At 40.0% G+C, this 24525-nt stretch overlaps 2 protein-coding genes across 2 annotated transcripts in view; one reads left to right on the top strand and one right to left on the bottom strand.

The window, feature by feature from the left end:
* Positions 1 to 24525, bottom strand: part of LOC122540368 (dnaJ homolog subfamily C member 11) — a 47411-nt gene that overhangs the window by 884 nt on the left and 22002 nt on the right. Inside the window, exons 4-15 of the mRNA XM_043675988.2 lie at positions 24097 to 24198; positions 23366 to 23491; positions 22293 to 22415; positions 20099 to 20172; positions 17049 to 17238; positions 13889 to 13974; positions 13313 to 13429; positions 9437 to 9592; positions 7370 to 7439; positions 5923 to 5980; positions 4650 to 4792; positions 643 to 772 (exon numbers count right to left, since the gene is read on the bottom strand). Of these exons, the coding sequence (XP_043531923.1) occupies positions 643 to 772; positions 4650 to 4792; positions 5923 to 5980; positions 7370 to 7439; positions 9437 to 9592; positions 13313 to 13429; positions 13889 to 13974; positions 17049 to 17238; positions 20099 to 20172; positions 22293 to 22415; positions 23366 to 23491; positions 24097 to 24198 (1375 nt within the window). The remainder of the gene's footprint in view (positions 1 to 642; positions 773 to 4649; positions 4793 to 5922; positions 5981 to 7369; positions 7440 to 9436; positions 9593 to 13312; positions 13430 to 13888; positions 13975 to 17048; positions 17239 to 20098; positions 20173 to 22292; positions 22416 to 23365; positions 23492 to 24096; positions 24199 to 24525) is intronic.
* Positions 1 to 24525, top strand: part of LOC122540367 (uncharacterized) — an 81725-nt gene that overhangs the window by 52524 nt on the left and 4676 nt on the right. The gene's annotated exons all lie outside the window — the stretch shown is intronic.

Here is a 24525-nt window from a genome sequence, read left to right as displayed (position 1 = left end):
GGTGGATAAAAATATAGCAAGACAATTAAACTTTTATTCAATTGAACCTTGCTTGAATTCATATTAACTGTCCTTTCTATTTAAGTGCTTGCATGACGTCTTGCAAAATAAATTTCATTCCCCCAACTAATGTTTAGCTTTGATTTCCATTTGCAACTCTTCAGATAATGTAGAAGTCAATATACAAATGCAATCTAACCTACAAAAAGTTCAGGCTTGGGCTTTAACAGGAAAGTAACTCATTTCCCACACAACTGTCAGACATTAACCATTTCTGACAATTTCCCCTGACAATCAATGTGGTGTAAATGAGCCAGCAAGTTCTCAAAATACAGGTCTCTCAATCTCCTGCACTCATTGATGGACTAGTGTCTGTTTAACGTAGTTATTTTTCCTGCAAGATCCAGTTCACGTTCTCATTTATTAACAAACTGATGGCCCAAGGTATTACTGACCATATCACTTCAGAAAGTTCTTGGAAATGTTCCATATTAATGACTGAAATGTGAAATTTCAGTGGAGAAAGTAACTGTATGGAAGTGAAATTTGTATCTAGTGAACTGGGAATAAGAGCTCACCATGTTATTGAGGACTTTTCATCATCTCCATTGTCTCCTGGACATAATTTTGAATATAACTCACATTGCTTTGGTATCCTGAGGGATTCATTATCGGCTGTCATGACCTGGTGCAGAACCCCTCGGAACAAATAGATCACTTTTAGGCTCTTTTCCTCTCCGACACATGGGTCATAGAATCCTGGTACACTAATCTGTAATAAACATATAGTTTGTGAATGATTATACAAACACACAACCGAATTCAGTAGGAAGAATCTGGCAATGTACACTATAACAGGTCCTCAAGGAAATTAAAATTCAAACTTTGCTCTCCCCATTTAATGACAACTTTGTTTTGGAACTTTAACTTACCTCACTGGTATGTAGCAGCTTAACTCAACTGGCAGCACATTGAACTTTGAGACAAGTAATTGCAGGCTCAAACCCTGTTGCAGTATTTGACTATACAATTCGGACTAACAGACCAGTGCAGTAATGTGGAAATACTGCACTCAGATGAAATATTAAATTGAGATTATTTTAGCTGGGTGTATTACAGCAGGTTCTCCAAGTTACCTGGTCAACAATTATCCTAAACAATATCAGAACTGAACAGCATTGCTATTTGTGAAAGGTTCTGTGTGCAAATGGACTATGTGTTTCCTTAAATTGCAACAATTACTGTACTTCAATTGTACGAGACATGTTCTGAGATGTACTAAGGTCACAAAAAACATTTTAAATTAAAGTTCATTCTTTGTTTAATAGAACATATCTATGTTCAATGTTGAGAAACTACCCGAAGAATTATGAACCGTGTTCAAGGTTCCTGAGTAAAGGGGATGAATTGGCAGCATGGTGACTAAACACTTTGACCAAGTGGTATATTATAAGGAGCTTTTTGATGGCCAGGACAGAGCACAGAGGTGGAGAGATTTGAAAAGAGAACGAAAGAGCTGTACATTATAGTATCGGATGTTACATCACTGCTTGGATCAAATTCCCACATCATAGCACTCAATAGTTTGCAGTCACCTCAGGTCAGCAGGTTACACGTTACAGGCCCTCTCCAGAAACTTGAGCAAATATTGTAGGCAAGCAGCACTTAGGAACAGCAGCACCACTGAAATGCCACCTCTCAGATAAGCTGTAAACTAAAGCCCTGTCTGTTGCCTCAGGTGGCACTATTGCAAAGAAAAGAGTAGGGGAGTGGTTCACAATGTGTAAATATAACTTCAAAGTTTGGGTGAAGATTTGTAGCTCGGGTGCTCGTTGTTGTGGTTCTGTTCGCCGAGCTGGAAATTTTTGTTGCAAACGTTTCGTCCCCTGTCTAGGTGACATCCTCAGTGCTTGGGAGCCTCCTGTGAAGCGCTTCTGTGGCGTTTCCTCCGCCATTTATAGTGGCCTGTCCCTGTCGCTTTCGGTTGTCAGTTTCAGCTGTCCGCTGTAGTGGCCGGTATATTGGGTCCAGGTCGATGTGTTTGTTGATGGAGTTTGTGGATGAGTGCCATGCTTCTAGGAATTCCCTGGTTGTTCTTTGTTTGGCTTGCCCTATAATGGTAGTGTTGTCCCAGTTGAATTCATGTTGCTTGTCATCTGCGTGTGTGGCTACTAAGGATAGCTGGTCGTGGCGTTTTGTGGCTAGTTGATGTTCATGGATGCGGATCGTTAGCTGTCTTCCTGTTTGTCCTATATAGTGTTTTGTGCAGTCCTTGCATGGGATTTTGTACACTACATTAGTTTTTGTACACTACACTACATTAAATATAACCTTGGTATTTAAAAAAAAGGAGGGAATCAAAGGCCATTAGTAATAGGTAAAACTGCTAGAATCCATTATTCAGGACACAGTAATTGGGCACTTGGGAAAATCACTACGAATAGGAAAAAATCATGGTTTACCTTTTTGAAGGTGTAATAGTAGGTAAAGGGAAATCAGAGAAATGTAGTATATTTGGATTTTCAGAAAGCATTCAGCAAGGCACTAGAGGAAATTGCTGCACAAGATTATGTCCATGGGATTGGGGAAAAATACGTTAGTTCAGATAGGCTAATGGACAGAAAACAGGATGTATAAATGGACTGGCAGTTTTCCAGATAGCAACGTGTAACTAATGTTGTGTTGGGAGGATCAATGTAAAGAGCAATAGCTCAAGCAATCTAGATCGAGATTTGGATGACTGGATTGAATGTAATATAAAAAAGTTTGCTGACAATGCAAAGTTAGGGGAGAAAAGAAACTGAGGAGCTTGCAACGAGTATGCAAAGGAACACAGTCGGGCTAAGTGGATGGATATGAACTGGCAGATGGAATGTAAAGAGTATAAGTATGAAATTCATTCCTGATGAAGGGCTTTTAACCGAAATATCAATTTTCCTGCTCGTTGGACAATGCCTGACCTGCTGTGCTTTTCCAGCACTACTCTAATCTAGACTTTTGCCATAAGTATGAAATTTAGATTAGATTAGATTAGATTACATTACAGTGTGGAAACAGGCCCTTCGGCCCAACAAGCCCTGCACATCTTTGGACTGTGGGAGGAAACCGGAGCACCCGGAGGAAACCCACGCAGACACGGGGAGAACGTGCAAACTCCACACAGTCAGTCGCCTGAGGTGGGAATTGAACCCGGGTCACTGGCGCTGTGAGGCAGCAGTGCTAACCACTGTGCCACCGTGCCGCCCGGCAAATTATCCACAATGATGGGAAATATGGAAAAGAGGAATAGTTTCAAAAGATAAAGCATTATTATAATGCTGGTAATAAGAATTTGGATTCCTCTGCACTTGAATCACAGAAGTAAAATGATCTCTGGTGCTCTGGTTTCTTCCCACGACCCAAAGATGTGCAGATTAGGTGAATTGGCCATGCTAAATTGCCCATAGTACATCAGGGAGGTGTAGGTTAGTTGCATTAGTCAGGGGTGAAATGTGGAGTAATAGGGTAGGGGAATGGGTCTGGGTGGGTTGCTCTTCAGAGGGTCGGTGCGGACTTGTTGGGCCGAAGGGCCTGTTTCCGTACTGTAGGGATTCTATGATAACACATTAGAAAGGCAAATTGTACGTTAGCTTTAACAGCAAAAGAATTGAAGAACGTACAAGAATAAGAAAGTCTTGATACAAGTATTATGACTTTGGTAAGATCACAGCAGAAGACTGCAGAAGGATGGATGTACTTACTTTAGAGGAATTGCAACAAAGGATTACTAGGATGGATTCTTGGAATGAGGCTGCTGCCCTATAAGAACAGTCGAGTGGACCCATGCTCTCTCAATGTCAGAAGAATGAGAGGTGATCTGACTGAAAAGCATAAAATTCTAGGACAACTTGGCAAGGTAGATGTTCAAGAAAAATGCTCCCTTTGCTCCTGAATTGGGGGCATAGATTCAGGATAACTAGATTGTCACTTAGGAATGAGATAAGGGGAAATTCTTTCACTCGAAAGATTGGAACCTTCAGAATTCTCTGCCCCAGAGTACTGTGATGCCAGTTAATGAGTATATTCAATACTGTGATCCAGACATTCTTGGTCAATAAGTTAGGATAGAGGAGCTGATGTGGCATTTCAACCATGATCTCATTGAAAGTTGAAGGAGGTTTGAAAGACTGAAGAGCTATTTCTACTCCCACTTCTTAGCTAATGTGTGTCTTAGCCAATAATTATCTCCCAATCAACATCTTAAAACAGATTATTGCATCATTGTCACATTGTTATTCTGTATAAATTGTCTGTATAAATTGGCTTCTGTGTTACTTTAATTACAATAGTAACAACACCTCAGAATGACTTAAATGGCTGTAAGGTGCTTCAGGAAGTTGAGGCTGTGAAACGGTTGCATAAATGCAAATATGTCTTTGCTGTTCTTCTTGATCATTGCTGAGATACACTTGGGAGCCACACTTCCGCAGGTCAGAAGAAACCTTGAGGAGAGATTGAATTAAGAGGAAGCAGGTACGGCAGGTAGTTGAAAAGATGGAGAAAGGGAAAAAAAAAGTTCTCTTGGTCCAGAATGAGAGCAGTGAAAGCAATACAGTGTTGGCAAACCAATGCAAAGGGCAACTTTTTATCAAATAAATATTTAGCCTCACCTTACAGGCTTCAGTAAGAATGAGTTTTGACTCCTTTACCAGACACTGAAGAGGAACTGTCACATCAATCACCTTGGCCCTCTCATTCTTCCCACTGCTGTCAGTTACAAACTTTCCATACCAGGCATTGGTAATAATTAAGCCTGAGGAGACAAGTAGATATTTACACATGTTCAGCAATATCATATTCACACAGACATGCCCAATACTGCTGTACAAAGCAGTGGGAGTCTAAAACAGAGATTCTCAATACGAAGTTCATGAACAGAACGATTCTTAAGGATTGTGATGAAAGCTTGGGGGTCAGTGGATTCCCGTCTTTGTAGGGTCTGGCACAGCGTGGCTATATTTGTTAATTTGGTCTGGGTTTATCTGAATTATAATATTCAAGATATGAAACATCCATAGCAATTATTGATTAGCTCTGGCTTTCTTTCCATTCCCAATCTGCGCTTTGCCATTTAGTACAAGGGGATTCCAGGATTGTGTGAATATTGGACTCAAGGACCCCCTCGCATGTTCAGATGTGGGTCATAGACTCTTGAAGAATGAGGCTATGGATCAGATGAGAGAATTTCTCTCTGAAACTACATAAATATTAGCAGAAGGCAGATACATAGAGAAGACTGGAAACATGGCTATCATCATCTTCTCACATTATATACAGAATCTAAGAATGATGATGTTGAGAAGTGCAATTTCTCCACAGACATAAGCCACAGATTTCTCTCCTCCTCTTTCGTGAACATATGGGTCCAAACTGGTTTACATGTTTTCATTATCTTCAGCTATGATATTCACTATTTTGGGAGAAAGTGAGGACTGCAGATGCTGGTGATCAGAGCTGAAAATGTGTTGCTGGAAAAGCGCAGCAGGTCAGGCAGCATCCAAGGAGCAGGAGAATCGACGTTTCGGGCATGAGCCCTTCTGAAGGAATAAGAAGGGCTCATGCCCGAAACGTTGATTCTCCTGCTCCTTGGATGCTGCCTGACCTGCTGTGCTTTTCCAGCAACACATTTTCAGCTCTTATTCACTATTTTGCTCAGGTAGACATTACAAAGTAAATTAATCTCTCAGCGTTGCATTAATTTGGAGGAAGAATTTCAGTTTTCAATAAACTTTCCGATGTTTTTCTCTACAGTTTTGTAGCTCAGGCCACTTTACAGTCAGTGGCTGGCTTATGCAGCATTAATGGGTGAGAAGAAAATGCAGCAAAAAAATACCTGACAGATGATTGAAATTGAAATCCAGATAAGCAATATTAAGTTCTGACCTAGTTTGGACTCTTCTATTTCTATTATCCTCCTCACAGACTCCTGCATCAACCGGACCTTAAAATTAAAAGCAAAAACTATTAAAGAAAGTCTTAGTACTTTTAATAGATTACTCCCTACTCTAAATGATGTATATGCATTGAATTGATTTTCCTACTCGATGCAGAAAATAAACATTTGTGAATTTCTCATGGCCAATTTTTATAACTCAAACCCTCCACTCCTGACAACATCTTGACAAATCTTTTCTGAACTCTCTCCAGAATAACAAGATCCTTCTTAAATAGGGCAATCAGAACCACACACATTATTTCAGAAGAGGCCTCATCAAGTTACTGTACAACCTCAACATGATGTCCCAACTCCTATACTCAAAGGTCTGAGAAAATGAGGGCAAGTGTGCCAAGTACCTTCTTAACCACCCTGTTTACCTGTGATGCAAGTTTCAAAGAATTATGTGCCTGAACCCTTACCTCTCTGTTCTACAGCACTAGCCAGGGCTTTACCATTAATTGTGTAAACCCTGCCCTTGTTTGTTTCACCAAAATGCAATACCTCACATTTATCCAAATTAAACTCTGTCTGCCATTTCTTAACCCTTTGACCAAATTGATCAAGATGTCTTTGTAATCTTAGAGAACCTTCTTTGCTGTCCACTATACCACTAATTTTGGAATCACCTGCAAAATTACTGACCACGTTTCCTATATTCTCATCCAAAGAGAATTTTGCATCCAATTGGTAAGTTCACCCCGAATCGAATGTGATCTAATTTTATTAATTAGTCTATCCATGCTTTCGGATTAAAGCTCCTAAGTCTAGCTGGAGTCTGAAACCATGTGATCCAACCCAAAAACTAGAACCAGGAGGAGGCAAGTTAAGAGACATTTCTTCAGGTAAAAGATGGTAGAAGTGTCAAACTCTCTCCCACCTAAGTAGTTGAAGCTAACTCAATTAATAGTTTTAGGGTTTTTTTTGCTAGCTAAGGTTATCTAGAGACATGAAGCCAAGATAACACAGCAGAATTACGATACAGGTCAATCATGAACTTAGTGAACAGTGCAACAGGCTATATGAGTTGAATGATTATTTATTCCTACGTAACTGCTGTGAAGAATGTTGCTGTCACATATAAGCAGATGAATGAGCAAAAGTAGGCTACTTAGCTCCTTGAGCTTGCTCTGCAATTCAATAAGGTCACGGCTAATCTAATTGTAACATTAAATTAGCATTCCCACCTAGCCCTAAGAATCTTTCAGCTCCTTTCTTAACAGAATCGACCTATCTCTGCCTTTAAGATTCTGTTTCACCTTTTTAGGAAGGGAGCTCCAAAGACTCACGCCATCATCTTGGGTGGGGAACTCTGATTTTAAAACAAGTAATCCCTCTCTCAGATTATATGAGATTTATACCATTTCCTCTCCTTGTTTCAACGACTGCACTTACCGCTGCCTCAGCCTCTTGTTTCTTCAATGCTATAGTACTCGATGAACTTTCTCTTTGTTTCTCTAATTCTCTGTCACATATATGCACACAAAACAAAACAGCACGTTATTTAAGTGACCGCCAGAAGTCTCAAATTTTTACACCCAGTAAAACAAAAAAAAATGGTATTAAAAGGATTTCCTAACAAAGTAGGAGAAATACAGGGAAAAACAGCTGAAAATAAACAACCTGAGCTACAAATCTTCTCAAAACTCGCTATGAGCAATCTAACAGGGTTTCATTGATTTAGTTATTTTTAAATCAACCTGTTTGGACTCATTATGACTCACCTCTTGGGTTAGTGGGAGTTGAACTTGGTCCAATTAGCTCAAAAGTAGAGACATTACCACTGTGCAACAAAAGCCCAAGCCTGCTGTATATTGTAGCCATAAAGAGCCATAAATTTATACAGCATGGAAACAGACTCATTGGTCCACCTAGTCTACGCTGACCATGTTCCCAAACCAAACTAATCCCACTTGTCTGCGTTTGGCCCATATCCCTTCAAATATTTCCTGTTCATGAACGTATCCAAATGTCTTCTAAACAGTGTAACTGTGCCAACATCCACGACTTCCCCGGCAGTTCATTCCACACACGAATCACTCTCTGCGTAAAATAGTTTCCCCTCGTGTCCTTTTTAAATCTTCCTCCTCTCACCTTAAAAATATGCCCCTAGTTTTTTGAACTCCCCCACTCTAGGGAAAAGATCTTTTCTGTGCCCCTCACAATTTTATAAACCTCTATGAAGTCACCCCTCAGCCTCAATGGCTCTAGGTATAAGGACCCCCAGCTGTCGGCATTAATTTGAGTTTGAATGGCTCCAATACAGAAGATGATATTTTACCAACATAGTGTACTCTATTAATTTATTGCAATCTCCGTAAGCTTTGATGGAAACCTAAACGGACTGTCACAGTTAATAAACAAAGTTAAATTACGTAGTTATATCATTTCAAATCTTTACAATTTTGGTAATGAGATATATAATTTATTCAATATTGAAGTTAGGAGGTAATAATACTGATTTAATTATAACCTCGTAAATCAATGAGAATAAAGTTTGGCGTACATGTTATTGGTGTCAAGGTCTTCCTTTCTGTGAAAAAATATTCTCGGGTGATCCTTCATCTAAATACTAAGCAAGTCTTAGCTTCTGAGACGAGCCATTTTCAGTCTAATAAAGGTCATAGGCAAAAATTACCTCACCGAAATAGAACATTTCAGCTAGTGCTGCTGACAGCCAATTGATAACTACATTTCTCTACCAGATTGTTGTGGAGTTGAGACGCATCAGAAACTTTCTCTTGTGCCACCCAGTGGCCTGTACCATGATAGCTGTCACAGCAAACTTTAATGGGAAATATTGACATAGAAATTTACAATGGCAAAGATTGCAATGAAAATTCATATTTAGGAAAGAAATCTGAATTGGAGAAAAATAATTAAGATTTGCATGCAAAATATTTAAAATACTTCATGCAATGGATTGAAGATAAAGTTGCAGGTAAAAATCTAACAAATATGTGTCGTTTATCTAAACTAAATGGTAAAGATCCAAGATCAGACTATCCACCAGGTTCTAAAAGATTGCATTGGAAAATTTAGAAATTGAATAGTGGACACTTTGAATCAGCTACAGGCAAGTGTCAAACCAAGGGTATCAGACAGTTTATAAGTAGAACAACGCCACTGGCTTAAAATAGTGCCTAACCGATCCAAGAATCTAATAGACAGTTTGCAAAAACTGAGATAGTACTCACATTCTCTTACTAGATTATACCAGAGTATTTAGTAATCATCATAAATTTCTAAGTGCACAATGGATTTCAATATCAAATAGCATTAGTTTGCTTTTCCTCTTTGGATGCCTGGGGCTTTCTGCTCTCTATGGTTCAGTAGAGAAGAAGGTAGTAGTACATTGTGGTGAATGAACAACTGATCAGCTGCAAGTGGAGAATGAAAAATACAGAAGGAATAGAGAAGAAAAACCTAGACAGTTTGACAGCCAGGCAAAAGCACACTCACTTTTCTTTCTGCATTCGGAGGTAGGGCTTGATGATAAGCCGGTGCATGGCAAAATAGAACACTAGAGGTCCAATTGTAGCATAGAAGATGGCACTGGGCAAGAGTTGGTCTGTTAGATGAATAGGGAAGAAGTAAGTCTGGCTGGCTCGATTTAACCTGGAGCAAAAGAAAGGTTTAAAAACAAAATTCAGGAAGGAAAAGTAAAAATCATGAACACAGGTTATTCTACTGATTAAAGGATTCCAGTCCACTACACAATCCTTAGGCATTATAATAAGGCACTGCGGCAGTTTTATTTGCTCATGAAATACTCATTCAGCAGCTGGACATCCACTTCTAATTGTTGGGATGAGGCTTGTACAATAATTCAATATCATAAAATGTCCAAAAAAGCATTATAAAACAAAGTATGACAAAGTTATACAAGGAGATTTAGGTCAGATGACCAAAACCTTGAGAAGGGCTAAGGAATGCCTTAAAAAAGTGGAAAGCAAGGCACAACTATGCAGGGATGGTACTAGTTAGAACCTTGGCAAGAGAAGGTGGTAAAGCAAAAGAAAAATCAGAGAAAACAAGAGGCCAGAATTAGAGCAACAGAGATTTCACAGAAGGCTGGAGTCTGGAGGAGATTATGGAGATGGGTTACGGAAGGATTTGAAAAATAAGATAAACATTTCAAAACCAAGACATTGTTTGACTGGGAGTCAATGTAGATTAGCAAGCACAAAGCTGATAGGGATCAGGACTTGGTGCAAGATCAAACTCTGGCAGGGAAGATTTAGATGACCCCATGTTTATGGAAGGTCAAAGACTAGAGACCATCTAGGAATGCATTGGAATTGTCAAATATAAAGACTTGGCTGCGGATTTTAGTAAGACATCAGCTGATGCAGGGGCAGAGGCAGGCAATGTTTCAGGGTTGGAAATAGGCAATCTTAGCATTGGCATATGAATTTGGGATCACAGGCAACACCAAGGTTACAAACAGTCTGGCTTCATCAATGGCCTTTGCCAGGGAGAGGGATTGTGTCAGGTAATTAGGGAATGAAAATAGGAGCAGGGACCAAAACAACATGCCTTCAGTACAGGCCCACTCTGCATGTGCAAAGAGTTTCAGAAGGCTTTTCTATTGCTAATGCATCAGTTGCGATTCACCTAAAGCAACACAGCCCTGAAAATGAACCTTTAATTTTACTACTCTGAGCAGTGCCTCTACTCACTAACCTAAGGAGGAACACAAAAAGAATCAACAGCTTGCTTTTGATAAAGAAAAGTCACTCCCGTTTGTGAATACTTGTTGCCATAGTCACTGGATGCAGCTTCTACCTATCACGTGCTATTAAGATCATCATATTCTGGAAGGGACTGAGGAAATGCCAAGGAAGGAACAATCTCTTAAGATTAATAAAATGAATAATTACGTAAGAAGTGTTTCACAGTCTGTAGGATGGTCCCAATGACTCTTAAGAATCGGATAAGCTCCTTTACGTCGTTGAGCCTGTATCAACTTTATTTAGATAGTGACTGATCTGTATTCCATCTACCTGCTGTGTTCTGTATCTCTCACTACAATGATAAAAGTCATACAGCATGGAAACAGAGCCTTCAGTCTAACTCATCCATACCAGACATCCCAATCTGACTGAGTCCCATTTGCCAGCATTTGGTCCATTTCCTTCTGGATGGTGTAGTGGATAGTGAAGAAGATAATCTCAGAGTACAGGGACCTTGATCAGATAGGCAAATGGGCCGGGTGTGGCAAATAGAGTTTAATTTAGATTCATGCGGGGTGTTCATTTTGATAAGGCAAACTGGGGTAGGACTTGTACAATTAATGGTAGTGCTTTGGGGAGTGTTGCTGAACAAAGAAGTTTCGGAGTGCAAATACATAGTTCCTTAAACTTGGAGTCACAGGTAAACAGGATGGTGAAGGCGGTGTTTGGACCATGTCTTCATTGGACATAACACTGAGTATAAAAGTTTGGATGTCATGTTGTGACTGTACAAGACTTTGGTGAAGCTACCTTTGCGTACAATTCTAGTTCGAGTTGAAAAGCATGGCGTTGGAAAAGCACAGTAGGTCAGGTAGCATCCAAGGAGCGGGAGATTCAATGCTTTGGACATAAGCCCTTCATCAGGAATTCCGGTTGCTCTTCTACAGGAAGGTTATCATTAAAACTTGAGACAGCGCAGAAAAGAGTTACAAGGATGTTACTGGCACTGGAGGGTTTGATTTATAGGGAGAGGCTGAATAGGCTGGGCCTTTTGTTCCTAGAGCATCAGAGGCTGAGAGGTGACCTTATAGAGGTTTATAAAATCATGAGGAGCATGGATAGGATGGGGGAGTCCAAAAGTAGAAGACATAGGTTTAAGTTGAGAGGGGAAAGATTTAAAAAGGACCCCAAAGATAACATTTTTACACAGAGAGTTGTGTGTGTATGGAACAAACTGCCAGAGGAAGTGGTGGAGGTGGGTACAATTACAACATTTAAAAGGCACCTGGTTGCGATATGATTAGGAAGGATATCTTCACATCATAAAATTCTACTGGAGAGGAAAAATAACAACACAACATCTTTTAGGTGCCTTGTTAAAAACAAGAAGGTATTAATATTTTTCATAAAATTTAAACTGCAAAGCTATTTCTGTCCCTGCTCTCTCGGTACAATCAGACAGAGACAGCCAGATAATCCACTTTCAATCTTTGCCAAGCTCTCTCATTAATGAGCTGGTTCAAGCAAATGAGGAGGAAGAAGTTGAACCCCAACCTGTGTAATTTCTTATTTGGCTCTCTAATGGAAAAGTCTTCAGAAATCTTTGTAATTCCCCGTGTGGGAGATTGTAAAGACTACATCCTTTTATCTTACTTTGTTTAGGATTGTGGATTGAATTGTATAAAAGGAGTGGCTGTACTTTTAAAATGTAAGGTACTGAAACCCATTGTGGGGTTACAGTATTGCTTTGCAACCAGTGGAGCAAGGAGGTAAACAGAAGGCATAGCAGCAGGGTGTGTCTACAAAAGTAAGCTCTGGTCAGCAACAAGTAGCTGACCGGTTTATGGGTACCAAAGGTTAGCAGCTTAATGATAACTTTCTGACTTGTTACTGGATAGCTGTACAGCTTGTCAGTATGAACAATATTGAAAAACCTCCAGATCTTTGGAACTGGAAACGCTGCTGTCTCTTTCTCAGTCCGTAAAATATTTGAAGCTAAAGAATGCATGTTGTTTTTTCCCATTAGTAGCTGCAAGCTGTTGCTTTTAACTAATAAGTCACTTTCATTTGTTAATCAGTCACTATGAGCTTACTGTGAGTAAGTGAAAGAACCTGAAGGAAAAGATTAAAAGAACTTGGCGACTAAAAGAAACACCCATGCAAATCCTGTGGTCTGGTGCTATAGAACTGCTTTCCTCATAGTTTATTTATTCCACCCAAACACCAGTTTTCTTTGTCCATCTGTGTCTGTTTGAATGTGTATGTAACCTGGGGCAGGAGTTTAGAAGTAGGTTAGAATCTATTTATTTGCAATAAATAATTGTTCAGTGCAGAAACTTGGTCAGTATTTTCTGTTAACCTGAATCTATCAGACAGGTAAATTGGGGGATTTGCATACTTTGAAATTAAAAAAAAACTTGTGACAACTCCAGGAACAACTCAATTTGATTTCCGGTGTGTTACAACAGTGAGGCATGGCAAGACCTGCAGGGTTAAAGAGAAGGACTGAAGCTACTCTATGTCACGAAGTAACACAGCAATTACACACAGCACCTGAAAAATGGTAAACTTGCAACAAATCCCTCAAGTCAACAATTCTGGCTTCCTAACTTGGACAAAGAAAATTATCTTGAGAATAAGCTAAATGATCTTCAGTACATACTTAATTTTGAGGGACACTCCCTGAGGCACTCCGATACTGACGGTTGCTCCTAGGATGCTGTGTCTGGAGATCTTCCTCTCGGCACCATATTCAACCAAAGTGCCGAAGAATCCAGTCCTGCAGGCAGAACCACACCAGACCCGTTCAAACATTGTTACCTCTGTGCAGTTTTCATTCCTAGTTATCTGTTATAATTTTCCAGCCTGTAGTTCACCGTTAATTATAATTAAATTTTACATATGAACACCCAATACTTTGGTGAGATCCCTGCCTGTGGCTTATTTTCAATTGTGTGCTATTCTCTATATAAATCACCTGAACCTTGATTCACTTCCAGTCTGGAAACACAAGCCTTCATTCTACATAGGAACAGCCTGAAACTCTTAGCGTTTCATCCTGTAATTCACTTCTACACATTTATTCTTAGAAACACTTGAAACCATTAACCTTCTAATTATTATTAAAGTTACCTTGCTTTAATAAATATTTAATATTGTACGTTGTGCATTAGAATTGCCTGTTTCTTATACAGTCTAAATAATTTATATTTAAAATTACAACAAAAAAAAAGCTTACTTGATTGTCCCCTTTATTCTGGTTTGATCATCATCCTGGAACTTGTATTGGTAGCTGATTAGCATAAATGAATGAGGAATTCCGAGCTGTAAACAAATCAGCAAAATTAGTATGTGGAAAAATGTGAAACAGACTGAAGCAGCGTATTGTTTTAATGTAGAAAAATCACAGAACTTGGAGGTACACAGGGATCTGGGTGTCTTGTTATATTAATCATAAGAAGTCAGTACACAGGTACAGCAAGTAATTAAGGGTGTAATGCTGTTGTTTATTGCGAAAAGAATGGAATACGAGTAGGGATGTTTTACAAATATTGTATAAAACGTAGATGAGGTCTAACTTTGGAGTACCGTTTATAGTTTTGTCCTCCTTACTTACGAAAGGTTCTAATGTAATGGATTATGAGCGATTTGGATGGGGATTACTCAGTGATATTAAGGATTGGTAGTGGGGTACAGGGTGACTCATCAGATTTACTTTAAGGGATCTGGTTTAAACCCTTACCAGGCTGATCGGATAAAAGTGTCTACTATGTACAAGTTACAGAAGGCCAATGTAAGATGGATTTGGAAAGCATCAAGCCACATTAAATAACATACTTTTAACTGGACACAAGCTGCTAATCTGTTAATCAAAGATGGAGAAGTGACAGATGTAAATGTTACTTGAGCATGGTTGAACTTACAACAGTGTAAAATGAACTATTTCCAACCCATACTGAACTTGTACTGTGACCATCATGAATGGAGCCAAGATTTTGAGCTCTGCTCAACTCGGTCACAGAATCAGTTACCTAATTATCAGAACTCCTAGGTCAAGTGCTACATGGGTTCGATACAATATAAACTCTCTCCACACTACTCCTGACAGTGTTTGATAGGACAATGTGGAGGAAGCTTAAATATGGTTGCAACCTTGGTTAAATATCTTGAGAGTATTTGATGGAACAGCATGGAGTGATCTTTACTCTGTACTTAACCAGTGTAGTAGCTATCCTGACAGAGTTTCTAATGGAAATGTGTAGAAAGCCTTTGCAGCATCCAGTGCCTTTAATCAGTTCTTGATATCACACAAAGTGAATCAAACTAACTGACGACTCCCATCTGTGATACTGGGGACCTCAGGAAGAGGTTGAGATGGATTTGCTGCTTGATATTTCTGACTGAAACACTTGCAAAAGTGAACATTACTGCCTTATCGTTTGCACAGATATGCTGAGCTCCCCATCATTTGTAGCCTCTTCCTCTTGTGAGTTGTTTTAATTGTCCATTACTATTCACAACTGGATGCAGCTAGAACTGCATCCACTGGTTGAGGAATTGCTTAGCTCTGTCTATCACATGCTGCTTTTGCTGTTGGCATATAAGTATTTGTGTGCAGTGGTTTCACCAGGTAGACACCCATTTTTAGATATGTTTGATTCTTTTCATGACATACTGTCCTGCATTCTTCACTTAACCAAGGTTCAACACTGCCTTAATGGTAGTGGTAGAATGGGGGATATGCCAGTCCACGACATTGTAGACTGTGTTACAATTATGTACAATTCTGCTGCCAATGCCCCACATTGCATTATGGATGCTCATTCTTGTGCTGCAAGATTTATTCCAAATCTATCCTATTTAGTTACAGAGATAGCATGACATAACACCATGAGGAGTATCCTCAAAGTGAAAATGGGACTTTATCTCCACAAGAACTATTCCTACTGACTCTATCGTGGACAAATGCACCTGCAATAGGCAGATTGGTGTGGATGAGATCAAGTATGTTTTGCCCTCTTGTTGATTCCCTTACTACTTGCTGCAGACCCCATCTTGCAGCTATTTTAAAAAAACCCTTTAATTCATTCATGGGATGTGGGCGTTGATGACTAAGCCAGCATTTATTGCTCATCCCAGAAGGTCACTTAAGACTAACCCACATTGCTCTGGCTTTGGAGTCACATTAGTCCACAATATGAGTGAACCAGGTGTGTTTATTCGACAATTAGCAATGGTTTCATGGTCATCATTAATTCCAGAGTTTTGTAAATTGAATTCAAATTCCAGGATTCGAAGCAGAATTCTACCTGGGTTTCTGGATTAACAGTCCAGTGATAATACCACTTGGCCATTGCCTCCCCTTAGGACTTCATCAGCTCAGTCAGTAGTGGTGCTGTTGAGCAACTCTTGGAGATGGACACTGACCTTGAATATTTCCTCCAAGTGGTGTTCCACATGGAGAAGATCTGATTAATGAGCTGAGGTGTGTCTGGTAATCAGAAGAAGGTTTCCTTGTCTGACTGGATGCCATGAGACCTTGAGCGGTCTGGACCAAGGGAAACTCTCTCCCTCATGTGTATATCTCTGTGCTGTCACCTTTGCTGGGTCTCTTGTTCTGGTGAGACAGGACATACTCAGGGATGGTGTTAATGGTATATGGGACATGATTTGCAAATTATGATTCCAAGAATATGACAATGTCAGGCTATGGTTTCACTAGTGGACAGCACAGCGGTTAGCACTGCTGCCTCACAGCGCCAGAGACCCAGGTTCAATTCCCGCCTCAGACGACTGACTGTGTGGAGTTTGCACATTCTCCCAGAGTCTGCGTGGGTTTCCTCCGGGTGCTCTGGTTTCCTCCCACAGTCCAAAAATGTGCAGGTTAGGTAAATTGGCCATGTTAAATTGCCCGTAGTGTTAGGGGCAGGGGTAAATGTAGGGGAATGGGTTTGGGTGGGTTGCACTTCAGCGGGTCGGTGTGGACTTGTAGGGCCGAAGTAAGGCTGTAGTAATCTATTCTAATCTAATCTAATCTAGTCTCGCCTAGTGATAGGTCAATTAAACCAAGAAAGACTGGCAGATTTCCTTGACCAAAGGACATTAGTGAACCAGTCGTTTCTTTTTACAACAACTGACAATGATTTCAATCATCATTACATTTTCTATTCTAGATTTTATGAATTTGAATTTCATCTTCTAACATGATGGGAGTCAAGCTCAGATCTCCAGATCATTACCTGGGTTTCTAGATTACTAGTTGTGTAACAGTATCACTGTGTTTCATTGCCCCCTCAAATTACCAGGAGGAAGGAAGAGATACTTTGAACTGAATGTTATGTGTATGATGGATACAAGAGACAATAGTACAGGTTTTAAATTGCTTAAATTTACATTACCTGTAAGGCTAATGTAAGGTGACTGGTCTTAGTGTCTCTTACTAGACTGGTATTCATGGCAGACTGACTACCCCAGCGCCACTGCAGGTAGCCCATTGTGTTCTTGTCCAGGTTTCGTGCTAGGACTGTGGTCAAGCCAGGACGGATTCCACGAGATGAAAACTGTAGCCCACAATGAGTGGTGATAAAACTGTATCGGGTCGAGAAAAAGAGAAAGAACATTTGTCAGTGAAGGCTGCTGTTCTGTTTAAACAAAAAGTTGATTGTTTCTAATTTTCCACCTTCTTAGGTTGTCAGAGTAGCTGTTGATCATGTGTAAACTTAAATATAGGTTCCAAATCAGTCAAGCCAGACCTTGCCCATACCCAAATAATTTTCACAAGTGCCAGAAAATGACAGAAGGTAGGGTTAACCAATGGCAGTGGTTAGGTATGGAAATCCTACCTGATTTGTCCCTTCCTAACCCATGTAGTTACTAGCAGTACTCAATGGAGATCAGATAAATCAGCAACTGGCTAGAGATCGTGTCCAGTCCTTCTGGATAGTATGGTTCCATAGTCTGTTAGCTGCATATTTACTTACCCATTATCTGGCAAAGGTGAATCAAACTTTTGAGAACAGGTTAATTTAATATTCTCAGCTAATAAGGGAATTTTCCCCCTAACAAGGCTTTGTTGCAGCAGGTTTGCTTTGCTGCTTGACCTTGATTGCTGTATGATTCAACTCTAAATTGTATGGCCACACGATCAGTTGCTCTACTCCAGAAAACAGCATGAACGCTGGATGGAGGGGAACAGTCATCATTAACTAAGTTTCTATTGAATTTGAAACAAAAGGTTCAATTTCCACAATCTGGAATGGCCAATTGGCTAACTTGCCTCCAGGAAATCCATGGTAATGGAGAACTCTGAAAATCATGGGTCTAAACTAATTTTTGCCAGAGCATACACCACTCATGATGTCGTGTGTCAAATTACTGACATACTTCATCCCCAATTATCATTTGCTGAAATAAGTGTTTCTAATTTGTATTGAGATGAATCAATACAAATTGTACCATCGCCCGGTGGTGCGGGATCTACAGACTGGTCACTTTGTTACTGAAATAATGTTCCTCTAGATTAGTTTTGAATTTACTACATTAAAATGTGCAGGTTGTGTTCTTGTAGTTCTTTTGTTCTGGACAGTGTAAAACAGCTGGCCATGTCCTATTTTATGCAGTTCCTTTACAATGCTAAAGATTAGATCACCTTTTTTATTCTAGTGAAGACATAATCAGTCCTCATAATCCAAACTCTCTATCCTTTCAATCATTGCTGTCTTCTGTACCTTTACGATCACCTACTTCCTTTGGTACAGTGGTGACCAGAACTATACATGGCAACGATTTACAATGTTGCTGGATTACGTCACCATTTCCGCTCAATATCAATTCTATAAAAATGTCCCCCACATCTGATTTGTTTTACTTACTATCACTGAATATTTTTTTTTCAATTTGTCAATCATGATCCCAGGAGTTTAATTTTCTAATTTTTTCATACAAAAGATCAGTCATTTCCTAATAGGGAGAATTGTGGAGAATGGCCACTACTCGACTGCTTTTGCTGCTGTCTGACTATCTGCCAGAATTGGCAAGAATCTAGCCAGATTTCCACATATTTCCCAACTATCAATCAAGGATTATGGAGCAAGTATTATGAAGAGGAGCCAGCTGAAATTACACTGTATCAGCATCAACGCATGGACCACATTTTTAACTTTTAATTTTAAGCAGTGCAGTGCCTGCAGCTCAAGAAAGATTTGCAGCTGTACAGGACATCGGTTAGGCCACTTTTGCAAAATTGTGTGCAATTCTGGTCTCCTTCCTATCAGGACGATCAAGTGAAACTTGAGAGGGTTCAGAAAGATTTATAAGGATGTTGCCAGGGTTGGAGGGTTTGAGCTATAGGGAGAGGCTGAACAGGCTGGGGTTGTTTTCTCTGGAGTGTCAGAGGCTGAGGGGTGACCTTATAAAATCATGAGGGGCATGGATAGGATAAATAGACAAAGTCTTTTCCCTGGGTTGGAGGAGTCCAGAACTAAAGGACATAGGTTTAGGATGAGGGGGGAAAAATTCAAAAGGGACCTAAGGGGCAACTTTTTCATGCATGGTGCGTGTATGGAATGAGCTGCCAGAGGAAGTGGTGGAGGCTGGTGCAATTACAGCATTTAAAAGGCATCTGGATGGTTATATGAATAGGAAGGGTTTGGAAGGATGTGGGTCAAGTGCTGGCAAATGGGACTAGATTAGGTTAGGATATTTGGTCAGCATGGACGAATTGGACTGAAGGGTCTGTTTCCATGCTGTCCATCTCTATGACTCTACTGGCTTTAGAGCGAGGTACATTGCCTATTCATGAACTGTGTATAAATACAGTAATGAAGACAGGTTGTGCAATCTTAGGCGTATTCCCCTGGAGCTTAAAATATTGGAAGGGCAATTGGGATATTTGACATGATTGAGGGATCACAGAATCCTTACAATGTGGAAGCAGGCCATTCAGCCCATCGCGTACATGCCGATCCTCTGAACAGCATCCTCCCTAGACCCATCCCCGAAGAGCACCCCACCAAGACCCACTTTCTATCATATCCCCGTAGCCCTGCACTTCTCATGGCTAATCTACCTAATCTACACATCTTTGGATTGTGGGAGGAAATCGAAGCACATGGAGAAAACCCATGCAGACATAGAGATTGTGTAAACTCCACACAAACAGTTGTCTAAGGTTGGAATCGAACTCGGGCCCCTGGTGCTGTGAGGCAGCAGTGCTAACCACTGAGCCACCATGCCGCCCTAAGGATTTCAAAGGATGGATGTGGAGGTAGAGATCCAAAACAAGGAGGGAGCATTTGACAGTCCAAGAGAAAAATCAAGAAGTTCATATTCACACAAAGGATAATGGAGATCTAGAACACAGCAATTTCTGGTGAATACAGAGCAAAATACTAATAGCAATGTTCAAGTCTACTTGAAATTAAAATTGGAACTTGCTTATGTCACCTACCTTTGCGAAGTGATGTTTCTAAATATTTTCATCCCAAATAAAGGCCCTTGAATATCTCCTGCTCCAAACTCCAACTGTCAAACATAAAATGAGGGAGTAATCAAGATTTAATGGAAAAATCCAGACTCTTGTTAACTTTATGACAGCTTTAATATCAGGGTTTTATATTGTTCATTTTGATTTGATTTATTGTTGTCACATCTGCTGAGGTACAGTGAAGTGCTGTTTTGCATGTTCTACATGCAGATTGCAAGTGCATTAGGTCGTGGAACATCGTGCAGAAGAATGTGGAAGAGAGTATAATTGGGAGGGGAGGGGTCCTTGATTACTTTCCCATGGTAGTAGGAAGTATAGATAAAGCTAATGGATGGAATGCTGGCTTGCATGATGGACTGGGCTGTGTTCATTACTCTCTGTAGTTTGTGGTTTTGAGAACAGCAGTTGCCAAACCATGCTGTGAAGCATCCAGCTAGGATGCTTTCATGGTGCACTTATAAAAATTGGTAAGAGTCGTTGTGGACATGGCTAATTTCCTTCGCCTCCTGAGAAAGTAGAGGTGTTGTTGGACTTTCTTGACATGGGTGGACCAGGACAGATTGTTGGTGATTATCACTCCTGGGAGCTTGACGCTCTGGACCATCTCTATCTCAGCACCACTGGTGCAGACAGGGGCGTTCCCTTCACTCTGCTTCCTGAAGTCAATGACCAGCTCCTTCATTTTGCTGTCATTGATGGAGAGATTGTTGTCTTTACACCAAGCTACTGGGCACTCAGTCTCTTTCCGGTACTCTGTCTTGTCATTGTTGGAGATCCAACCTACAACGGCAGCGTGTTCATCAAACTTGTAAATAGAGCGGAGGTGAAATTTGACCACCCAGTTGTGAGAGCATAAGGAGTGCTACAGTTTCGGGCTGAATACGCAGCCTTGCGGGGCGCTGGTGTTAAGGATTATGGTGGAGGAGATGCTATCACCAATTCTTACTGATTTGTTGTGTCAATAGTTTTCTTGCAACTGAATTGGGGGGGGGGTTCAGGCACCACTTCAGACTTGATTATACAAGTTCACTTGAAGGGTGAAATGCAAATACAGAGGTGAACATTAAAAATTTCAGGACACTTAAGAACAGAGAGATCCCCCTGTGCCTTGGATAACATGCTCTCTTTAAAACAAACGAAAAAAAACAACAGCTCATTCATTTCATTTCCAGTTGTGTTTTTGTGCGGTTGTACAAATGGCTTTGATGTTCAGTCAAGCAGTAGTCATTGCTTTTCAAAGAAATTCAGTGCTTTAAAACATTCCGGTGAAATGTAATGAGGAATAGTACAAATACAAAACTTACAGCTGCATATTATTCAGACTACAGAACACAAATCTCGACCCACAAACATTTTATGTCTAAACTCCATTCCCAGAGATTATATTAGTGTAGTGAAGGCAAGATCATATGCAATTTTTGAAAAAAAAACTGTTGCTGCATGATCCTATGCTCAAACTGACAGCAACAACATGGATACACCAGCTGAAGTTCTCGGGCAGGTATCTGACAGGCACTACTAGTGGAGAATGCTACACAGCACTCCATCTTTAGCAATACAAAGAGATACATGGGAATCAGCTAAGTGGAGCAATGTATTGGGCATTACTTGGGGTGGTGATGGCAAATACTTCCCAAACTAAAACAACCACATCTGCTGATTAAGGATGAAAAGGAAGTGTTATGTATTTCAACACATGAAATCTGGAGTTTGATAGCATGCCATTTTCATGTGAACTGCCACATTAGGTTGCTGCAGCATCACACAAGCAACCTGTTTGCATTCTTCTGTGAATCATAGCCTTGCAGAACATACAACACTCGAATAAAAAAAAAAATCATAAAACACAAATTTACAGGCGACAAAACATAAATTCATGTATATATCTGGAAAATTCACAATGGATCAAACACTTATTCAATTCATCAACAAGGCAGACTTTGTTTGGAGTAACTAAATGGTCTGTGGAGCAACCATGTACAAACTAACAACTTTGCGCAACTTTTTTTTTATATTCAAGCACAAGCCAAGTTCAACTTCAAAACTGCTGAGCAAACTCCTCCTGAATTGGGAGTGATATTTCAAACAATAATTGCAAAGGAATTTCAAGAAGTACTAAGTATACTGTTACGGCAAGGAGTAAAAGTTCAGCCCTTACCTCACCCCATCCTTTTGCAGAGGTTACCCGCCTCAATGCAATATTGATTGAGCCACCGCCATTGCCATTCTGCGTTGATAGGCTCCCTGCTAGAACAGCTGTGTCTGTCGTGGTCAATGGAGCCTGTGAGAAAAACATCAACCTAGTGATTAACTTCACCTTTCTTACTCTTCTGAAGATGAACAATGGGGTGCATACCATGATGACAGCAGTCCTGTTATATATCATGCAAGTGGAGATTTTGTTTTGTCAGCTGGACAGTGCAACTGAACAAAATATTTGACTATGGAGGGGATTATAGGTCAACCCAAAACATACACAATCACACTCCTACCACTACCAGGTAGTGATCAACAGCAGTAATGCAGCTACCTTCCCCATCTATTAACTTCTCAATATAGTTTCTGCATGTCTTAAACTTCATAATAGGGCCTAATCTGTAGCAAGTATTGGGCAGTATAACCACACCTTGAAATTACTTTACAATGAAACAAGAAAATGGAGCAGTAGGAAAGTATATGTTCCTGTCAGTGCTCGGTTCTCAGTCCTGTCAGTACATGTAGTCTGCCACTGAATAGGATTATAGTTGCCCTCTGCCTCAACTCTACTCTACTCTCCCACCCATGCCTCATATTCCTAGGTTTCCTGCACTCGTCTCAAAACGCTGACAAAACAGCTGGATTACTGAAAGCAAAGAACAACTGGTCAGTGCATATTATCTGAAGAGCTTAACAGACGGTGCCTATCCAATGTGCAGTGTCTACAGTCCATTAGGCAACTGCAGTTTTACACTGTTGCCCCAACCAAGGCAATTTATCTAACACCTCCTTTCCTGGTCTGTAAGGCTTCATACTCCAAAACCAGAACAGGATCTGGAGGTGTCACTTGATCTTGAACCATCATTTGGGAGTACAGAATGTTGGTAGGAGGAACAGCATTAGGAAATGCTCAGCATTTGTTTTAGCTCTTTACATTTATATTTGGCATTTAAGAAGTCATCAAGAAAGGGTTACTGTACAGTTTCAAAAGTTATCCCTTTTACGAACTTTTGTGACAGGTTTTGAAATACCTACTTCAATAGATTGTGATATGTGCATTTTATTAATTTCAATCTGAGGAAACCGACTGCCTGGCTCTTCAAACTCCTCATCATAGCGGTCAAAGAGGTCAGTGGCATCCACACCAACACTTATCGTACCCTGCAAGAAAATTAAATAAGTCATGACTCATTTATGAGAATGCACTATTCTAACGTGACAGTGCAACTGATGCATGTTGCTCTTGGAACAATTCAAAAGAAGAACTTCAGTCTTAAGCTGATATGTATGCTAAGCCATCTCTTACAGTGGTGCACAAGGAGTCAAAACCAAGTCCGATTTTCAGAGGAAGTAGGCTTAGGGGAACAATTCTGTATTTTTATATGTTACCATTATAAATTGCTATGTCCATATTTGGAAAGGAAACCGGACATACTCTTATTCTCTAATCGCAATAGTTGTGGCATTGTAGCGCTCGATTGATGGGAGTGTGCAATTAGAATGTGAAAAATTTAGAATAGTATATTTTTTAACTGCAGACAAAAGGATTTATAATGGAAACTATTTACAGTAACTCATTTTCAAAAATACCAAGGATACAGACTCAGATATACATGCACATTTTGAAACAATTTCACGTATTCACCTCTGAATCTGTTTCAAATTTTAAAGTCACCAAGTGTATGACAATATAACGGTTTCATGAATAATACAATGCGATCATTCGGAGACCTTAGTTCCAAATGATTAAGCAGATCCTTGTGTACCTTGGGATTTGTTCTTTGTTGCAATCGCCTTTCTTCCCTTTCTCGTTGTAGCCTCTCAAATTCTTCTCGTATTTCAGCTGCCGCTTTCTTTCTTTCCACTACCTGTAAAAACAGAACAAAACATCAATTCACAAATTACAGCATTAGCCAGATAAGTCACAGACAATAGTTGCAGTTTATTGTATAATACAGGGTCGAAGGACTAAATCTTCTACACAAGTCAAAAAAAAGCAGCCCTGTAAAACCTAACTTTCATTACTTAAAACAGGTAAATTGCCTCTGGTGGCTCAGCTGGTTAAGGCAGAGAGTGTTATCTGGACCCAACTTGAAATGTTTTAAGTTCTGCATTCTATTGTGTATTTAATGGATCTCAGCGAGGTTGGGGGCTGTAATTTAACTCTGTTGGGAAGCATGCACACATGTAGATGT

Source organism: Chiloscyllium plagiosum, unplaced genomic scaffold (assembly GCF_037043375.1).
Source record: "Chiloscyllium plagiosum isolate Xiang-an unplaced genomic scaffold, Cpla_swu_hap1 HiC_scaffold_37, whole genome shotgun sequence".
NCBI lineage: Eukaryota > Metazoa > Chordata > Chondrichthyes > Orectolobiformes > Hemiscylliidae > Chiloscyllium > Chiloscyllium plagiosum.
Note: the sequence above shows the minus strand (reverse complement) of the source record. Positions and strands in the feature narration are given on the sequence as shown.